Below are 8,166 nucleotides of genomic sequence, written 5' to 3' on the forward strand. Positions count from 1 at the left end.
TAGGGTTCCAAGGGAAGAGCCAACGAGGAGGCATGACTGGTGGAGCGGTCTCCAGTCCCCTCAACCTTGTAATGAAGCACAAGGTGGAGGCTAGGGTTCGAGGAGAGGGTAACACGAAAGAGGCGTTTGCAGTAGAGGTTAGGGTTTCAATGGTGGCTAGAGAAGAAAGGTTGGATAAAATGGCTTGATGAGAGCGAAGAACAAGAGCTCGAGAGGGAAGAACAAGAGCTCGTGAGGGAAGAAGAGGGGCTTGATGGCTCGATGAGAGGGAAGAAGGAGTCGAGGAGAAATTCGGAGTACTGATTCTGTCTCTTAGGTTTTCTATTAGGTTTAACTTTTTAATTTATTTTTTATTTATTGTAAAATCCTTATATACATATTTATCTTTCGGCAAAGCTCCCGGGAAAAGGCGCCACTGTTATATACCAATTTTACATACAGAGAATTCGTATATATATAGTTTCCTATTATATACGAAAAAATCTGTATCTAATTCATCCGTATATAAAATCTGTATATAATGAAATCTTTATCTATGGATCAAAATCCGTATATAATAATCCGTATCACTACAAGAAAAATCGCGATTATATACGGCCAAAATCCGTATATAACGTCCAAAATCCGTATAAAAAATCGTATTATATACGGATTATATACGGCCAAAAATCTGTATATAAAAAGGCTGTAGATAACATTATATACGGATAATCCGTATATAAGTTACATACGGATAATCCGTATATAAGTTACATACGGATAATCCGTATATAAGTTACATACGGATAATCCGTATATAAGTTACATACGGATTATTCGTATATAAGTTACATACGGATAATCCGTATGTAACCTATATACGGATGATCCGTATATAACTTATATACGGTTAAACAGATTAATTCACTTGAATAGCATACTGCTCATTCAAACAGACAATTTACAAGACCTGCCAATACCACACAGACAATTCACAAGAGCTGCACATTATATCCATTCACAAATTTGACAAATAAAAGAAGTCTTAAAACCTACAAACAAGCATTTGACATTAATCATAATAAGAAATTTTACATAATTGTTAATTATAATAAGTTCAAATAAGATGAAATAAGTTATTGAGGAAATAAGTTTGAGTCATAGATGCCCTACTTCTAAAAACATAACTAGTAATCTCCATAAACATTATCATCTTGTGGTTGATCTGTTGGTTGCTATGGTTGCTGTGGTTGTTGTGGTTGTTGTGGTTGTTGTGGTTGAACATTAGTTTGTGGCTGATTTTGGGATTGAAAAAATTGTTATGCAATTGCGACTGCAGGAGGCGGAAGGTACTGCATTATGACGCCAATAAAGCCTTGCAATTGAGAGTTCATCTGTCGAAGTTGGTCATCATGGGTTGATACTCGTGTGTGGAGGTTAGAAATGTTGTCTGCCATCGGTTGCTGAGAAGAAGATGCCTGTGTCTGTTGTATGTAACTATCAACACAGTCATCTTGAGCACTGACATTTCCGATGCCGTATACGCGTCCCTTGTACCTTCCACCAGCAACGTCCAACCAACATTGGTTCCTCAATCTTTCCTCATCTGCAGGGTCTAGGGGAGAACATGCTGAAGCACCAACAGATGCTGTCTCAGATCTTATTTGAGAAAATTTTGCTTCAAACTCTTCCTGTTAAATGAATACATGATTATCGTTAAATAGATAGACCTAAGAATTACAACCTAATAAAGAATATAATGGAGTTAGTAGAAACTAACATGTGTCCGCCTAGACCTTTCATCGACAAATTGTCCTGTTGATGCTCGAATATGTGTCTGCTGAAATATTTCATCAACATGCACTGACCGACCAAGCTCCTGTGACTGAAAGCAAAGAAGATGTAAGTTTTTAACATCAAATATTTGTAAAGTTTATGAGTAGAAATGTAAAAATAAATTTATATGTACCAGACGAATTGCATGCTCATGCACGCTAATGGATCCCCCAGTGTGCAAACAACCACCCTTGTCAGATGTCCTGTTCTTTTTTGTCGTTTCACATTTTTGTCTATAAAGTGGCATGTTCCACTTCTCCAAAAGACCATTCCAAACAATATCCCCCATCCAATTAGGTTTTTTTCCTTCTGTTCGAGCCTTTTTAAACATCTCAAATAATCTATGAGATGCTTTGGTGTGGAAATTTTTTTTCACCTTTTCTTCATGGTTAGACCTCCATGAAACCTTCCTCTGTTGACAACAAAGATTAATATTGGATAAGATAATTGAGGACCTTAACATTTAAAATTAATTGTAGTACATAATGTAAATAAACACAAGTGTACCCTAAAATGCTCAAAGAAAACATCTCTTTGTGTCTGAGGTATATTTCCCCATGTCACCCATGGCTCATCAAACTGTTGCTTGATGGTGGCTGTGATTGCTTTGGATGTTGTTTTTGTTGGATAAAACCTATACCAAAATAAAAGTCAAATATTAGAATAATACAGTATATGCTTGGAACATTAAATTGATGTTTTCTTACCCTCCTCCAATAGGTGTAATGATTACACGATTGTTGGAAACATCTTCAAAGTCATTGGCTGCTGAACTTGAATGTGGAGGGTTATCCCCTATAGGAGGTGGTGATGGCATATTTGTGGGAGTTGTTGGGTTAGAACCAACATGGGGGGAGGGTGATCTACATTGATCAGCAGCAAATTGTTGTGGACTAGGTGTGAAGGCAGGAACTTCCAACGAAGGTCTCATTGATGGTGCAGTAGGTGTCAAACCAGGAACTTGTAATGGTGTTGGAACAAATCTAGTAGTGGAGGTAGAGGTAGGTGTAGATGGCTGACTACTTGAAGCATTTACATTATTGAAACGATTTAACAACTTCACCATATAAGATTTCTTCTTGCCCTTCTCCTTATCTGATTTTGCTAAAGGTGGAATAGGAGGGTCACAACCATCTGATGCCATATTCTTGAACAAAAAACAAAATTGTTGGGTCAATATATTTTTACAATTGAATGGAAAGGAAAAGTAAGAAAAGAACATGATGATGATGTTCTTGTTTGCCAATACTACACATCGAAGCAAAAGATAAGAATGCAAAACTTTAATCTACACAAAACCATTGGAGCAAAAATTATAATTAGCAATATAAGTAGTCAAACACAAAGGGTATCAAAATAACATGTAAATTGAAATTACATAAATGATTTCATCACTTCTTCTTTCTCCCCTCTAAAAGTATGGGTTTATGATCACCCATGGGTACACCAACACATCGTAACTCTATTCACTGCTAGAACTGTGAAATGAATCTTCATCCTCATCTTCACTTTGTCCCTCTTCGCTGCATTCTTCTTCCGATTCACTTGTTTCTTCATCCATATAGCCTTCAACTGATGGTACATTGTTGGGGTCCACTTCTTCAAGACCGGCTTCTATATCTTGCAATCGGATAACTTCTTCAACTTGAATGATGTCATTAACATGTGACATTTCCTCCACTTGGTATGGCTCAATGGCATCTACGTCATTGGAATCTATACGACCTCTAGGTTTGGTCTTTATTGCAACACACCAACCCCGTTTGTCGGTGCGCGATGCAGGATATGGTACATAATACACTTGTTCTACATTATGTGCAATTATAAAAGGATCAAACAAGACATCTTTTATCCATTCGAATATCCACAATGCCATACTTTGAATCCACTCTTGTCCCTATTCTTGATGGATCAAACCAATCACAATAAAATAATACAACCTTCTTTTCAATGGTTGAGGTATTGTACTCGAGCTCATATATGTGCTTAATGACACCATAGAAATCATCTTCACCCCCTTCTGTAAGGCCTTTAACATGAACCCCACTATTTATAGTCGTCTTGCCCTGGCTCCATGCATGGGTATGAAATTTATATCCATTGACAAAGTAGGTATGCCATTCCTTTACACATCTTAAAGGACCAAGTGATAAATCTCTAAGATGTTGGTTTCTAACACTTAAAGGATCGTTATGAACCTACAACCACAAAATATATGAACCTATTCAATATAATTAAAAATGAATAAATATGTGAATAACAAATTTATGTGGAAGAATTTGATCAGTTGTACTTGATCCCTGAACCACAATGGGAAATTTGCATGTATATGTGTTGAACTATTTGACTCTGAAAGTTGATAGGTATGTAAGAATGAGCTGTCCATAGGTATGACAATATTCGGTCAATATCAATTTAATACATAAAAACAAAATCCATACAAAAAAGCAATTTATTTGGAGCCTTACTCAAGATAAGGTTGAACTTCATTGCAATTGATCAAGAGATGAACATGAGCTGATCTCAATTCTTCGTCACTTAGCCAATGAGTTGATTCCCTCCCGGAATGACGACCACCTTCGTCAAACACTGATAACGTTGTCCTTTCAATTTCAGTGTCTACTTCATTTCTATTGCTTTGTGGTGTTAACATAAAGTTCTTGAAGTAGTGTGAACAAAAATGAGTTGTTTCTTTGTGCAAATATGATGCCACTATTGATCCTTCAACCCTAGCTTTATTCTTAACTGAACGTTTAGCATATCCCATGAACCTACAATTTAAGAAAGTGGTATGTTAGTTTCAATATGTGTGACATCTAAATACAACAGTTGAATGAGATATTGTCACCTTTCAAATGGGTACATCCACCTATATTGGACCGGTCCACCAAGTCTTGCCTCATATGGAAGATGTACAGGGAGATGTTCCATACAATCAAAGAATGAGGGAGGGAATATTCTCTCCATCTTGCAAAGAATGAGCGAAATGTTTTCTTCCATCTTCCGAAGGTCGACCTCATTCAATGTTGTAGAACATAAATCTCTAAAGAAATGACTTACTTCTGTAATGGGATTGAGAACATGAGTCGGTAAAGAACTAAACGCTATAGGAAGTAAGCATTCCATAAACACATGGCAGTCATGGCTTTTCATCCCAATGACCTTTCCCCTATTCACATCAACACACCTTGACAAGTTAGAAGAATATCCGTCAGGCATCCTAAGATCTTTCAACCACTGACAGACCTGTTTTGATTGGTCTACTGAAAGTGTATAATTAGCTTTTGGCTTGTACATCTTTCCATTAGTATGACTTTTGAGCTCCAAGTCTTTTCGTTTACAATACAAGCCTAAATCCATTCGGGCCTTTTCATTGTCTTTTGACTTCCCACTGACATTCATGACAGTATTAAAAATGTTGTCAAAGAAATTCTTCTCAATATGCATGAAATCAAGATTATGCCTTAACAAATTATCCTTCCTTCCAATATGGTAGATCCCAAAAGATGTTTTTTTTCGTCCAATTATGCCACTCACCGTATCCATCTATTCTTGGTGCACCATTTTCAGTTACTTTAGGATAACCATTAACTCTATTCCAAACTTCTGTTCGTGTCAAATATGGTGGCGCGTCTTCCATGTCCACTTCCCCCTTTTTGAAAGCATTCCTATTTCTCCTAAAGGCATGTTCATTTGGTAAAAACCTCCGATGGGAGTCAAACCACGAATTTTTTCGCCCATTATATAATCTAAAAGCCTTTGAATGCTCCATGCAATGTGGACAAGCTAATTTACCATGGGTGCTCCATCCAGACAGCATACCATAAGCAGGAAAATCATTAATTGTCCACATTAGCATCGCCCTCATGATAAAGTTTTGTCGCCTTGAAATATCGTATGTTATGACACCACTCCACAACTTTTTCAAGTCATCTATCAACGGCTCTAGGTATACATTAATGCGTACTTTTGGATTGAATGGCCCCGGAATGAGACATGTCAAAAACATGTAGGGTTTAGACATGCACATTTCTGGAGGAAGGTTGTACGACATGACAATTACTGGCCAACACGAATATGGTATATATGACGCCTGCACATATGGATTAAAACCATCAGAGCATAGACCAAGTCGAACATTGCGTGGCTCAATGGAAAAATCATGATGTACTCTATCAAAGTGCTTCCACGCCTCTCCATCACATGGATGACGCAAAAAACCATTTGACGACCTGTTGTGATGGTGCCATGTCATTTCTGTTGCAGTTTCTTTTGAGGCATACATTCTTTGAAGTCTTGGAATTATTGGCAAATAGAACATGGATTTAACGGGAACTTTTTTTTTAGAACTTGCTCCTGTCTTGTGTTGTTGATACCTTGCCTTCCCACAAAATTTGCATTCAACTAACGCTCCATCATTCTTACCATATTCATTATCATAGAATAGCATGCAACCATCCACACAACAATCAATCCTCTGCGACTGTAATCCCAGCTTCGACACTATCTTTTTTGCATCGTAGTAAGTTTTCGGTAAACCACATTTGTGTGGTGTTACATCCAAAAGCATTTTTGCAAAAAAATCTATGCATTGGTTAGGAATATTCCAATTCGACTTGCAAGCTAAAAGCCTCACACACATTGATAATTTGGAGTCTGATGCTCCTTCATACAAAGGCGTATTTGCCTCCAACAAAAGGTTATAAAACCTTTGAGTTTCTTCATTTGGAGCCTCTTCTATGTTAGAAGAATTTGATGCTTGGAAGGGTTGTCTTTGTATAAGAGCATCATGGACCATGTTTTCCATCGTCATAACTTGTTCATTTGGTTCACCTTCTGTCTCCACACCCCTAAAAGTGACATCATTATCTAAATCAGCTTCTTGCATGGTTTCCCCATGATCCTCCCAAATGAAATAATTAGGCTTGAAACCGTTTTTATACAGGTGAACCTTCACAACTCTTTCGTTCAAAATCTTTGTACAATCGCACTTTAAACATGGACATCGAAGCCCCCCATCTCTTTGATAACGGTCTTGTTCACAAGCTTTAATTATAAACTCTTCAACACCCAATACAAATGACTCTTTCAACGCACCTCTTCCTCTATAACACCTATCGTACATCCATGAACGATTTGGTGGAACTTGATCCATGTTCTGTATACATAGCAATTAACGACAAATTAGCCACTACTTAATACAAGGCTAAATTAATTATGTATTACAAGTTTTCCTTCAAGGAAAACTAATAAGAAAGTTCAACACTAAACAATCAGTAATTGAATTTCCATCACTACTCCTTGGAAGGTAATGTTAGGTAAGTACTTAGTCATGTTAGTTTAAAAGGTTTGGCATATTACATGGGGTATAGATGTTCATGTTTTATGAAAAGTGATGTTGTTATAATGAGTACACATGGTTGGATACTTTGGGGTGTTGTTTGTGTATGAAAAAGTGTCATGGATACACTTTAAAATCATGTATATTGTGTGTATCTTGTTTCTTATTATCTTGCATTGGTTGATGTGAAAAGAGGAAGGAAGATGAGTGCTTGCTTTTGACGTCAAATGGGAGAGGAGAATGAGAGAGGTTTTGAGATTGAGAAGTGGTGGTGTACATCTGGACGTAAATACCTATGTGCAGGGAAGAGAAATGGTCACAAGAAGTGTAGTGGAGAAAGGGGTGGGGCCACGGTTTTTGAGAGAAAAGATAGAAAAATGTGGGACAAAGATGGAGAAGAAAGAAAATATTGTAGAGGGTAGTGGTGAAGTTTGTAAGGTCACTGTTTGTTGGGGAAAGGAAGTTTGTAAGATGGGAAATTGGACTTTAAGGTGGCAAAATTGTGGTTCACTTAGAAGAGAGAAATATCTGAATGCATAAAGGTCTCTCAAATGCATGAAGGTTGATTATGAGAAATATGATTGAGTTAGATGAGATTTCCTATATCACATGATTGGAAAACTAGGCTTCTACTCTACATTTATAAACTGGAAAAGGAATGTTTAGGGTATTGTTTACTAAAGAGTCAAAGTAATAAGTAAGGATTCCAAAGCAAGCAGTGGGTGCTGCTGGCAGCACTCATTCTAATGTGCAAGAAAACAGAATAAAAATATGGCAGAAGGCATGATAGCCAATAGTAGACAAAAAGACTAAAAAATATATCTATAAATGCTAAATATAGAAAATAGAATAAAAGAAAAATAAATAAATTAAAGAAAACAAAATCATTGACTAAAATCCAAGAAAACATCACAACTCCAACATTATTTTGGGCACTTCACCTTCTAGCTTTGATAAAAAACAACACTCACATCACACACACAACATGATTCTGAACTTCTAAAAACAGA

At 36.8% G+C, this 8,166-nt stretch overlaps 2 protein-coding genes across 2 annotated transcripts; both read right to left on the reverse strand.

Annotated features, from left to right (window-relative positions):
* Positions 1-1,298: 1,298 nt before the first annotated feature.
* Positions 1,299-2,104, reverse strand: LOC128196694 (uncharacterized). Its single transcript, XM_052878196.1, has 3 exons — positions 1,949-2,104; positions 1,760-1,864; positions 1,299-1,670 (listed from the first exon to the last, which is right to left on the reverse strand). Exons 1-3 carry the CDS (start codon positions 2,102-2,104, stop codon positions 1,299-1,301), a joined length of 633 nt encoding a protein of 210 aa, XP_052734156.1.
* A 3,183-nt stretch (positions 2,105-5,287) lies between these two features.
* Positions 5,288-6,970, reverse strand: LOC108339320 (uncharacterized). The gene has a single exon (XM_017576456.2). The coding sequence runs from the start codon at positions 6,968-6,970 to the stop codon at positions 5,288-5,290; it is 1,683 nt and encodes a 560-aa protein (XP_017431945.2).
* Between the last annotated feature and the right edge of the window lie 1,196 nt (positions 6,971-8,166).

The sequence above is a fragment of the Vigna angularis genome, chromosome 5 (genome assembly GCF_016808095.1).
Source record: "Vigna angularis cultivar LongXiaoDou No.4 chromosome 5, ASM1680809v1, whole genome shotgun sequence".
In the NCBI taxonomy this organism is placed as follows: Eukaryota; Viridiplantae; Streptophyta; class Magnoliopsida; order Fabales; family Fabaceae; genus Vigna; species Vigna angularis.

Excerpts from the sequence above, each read along its gene's own strand:
- LOC128196694 (XM_052878196.1), bottom strand. The coding sequence starts at position 2,104 with ATGGGGGATATTGTTTGGAATGGTCTTTTGGAGAAGTGGAACATGCCA. Across the intron at positions 1,865-1,948 it reads ATGAGCATGCAATTCGTCTG|TCACAGGAGCTTGGTCGGTC; the intron begins GTACATATAAAT and ends CTTTGCTTTCAG. Across the intron at positions 1,671-1,759 it reads AAAGGTCTAGGCGGACACAT|GAAGAGTTTGAAGCAAAATT; the intron begins GTTAGTTTCTAC and ends TTCATTTAACAG.
- LOC108339320 (XM_017576456.2), bottom strand. The coding sequence starts at position 6,970 with ATGGATCAAGTTCCACCAAATCGTTCATGGATGTACGATAGGTGTTAT.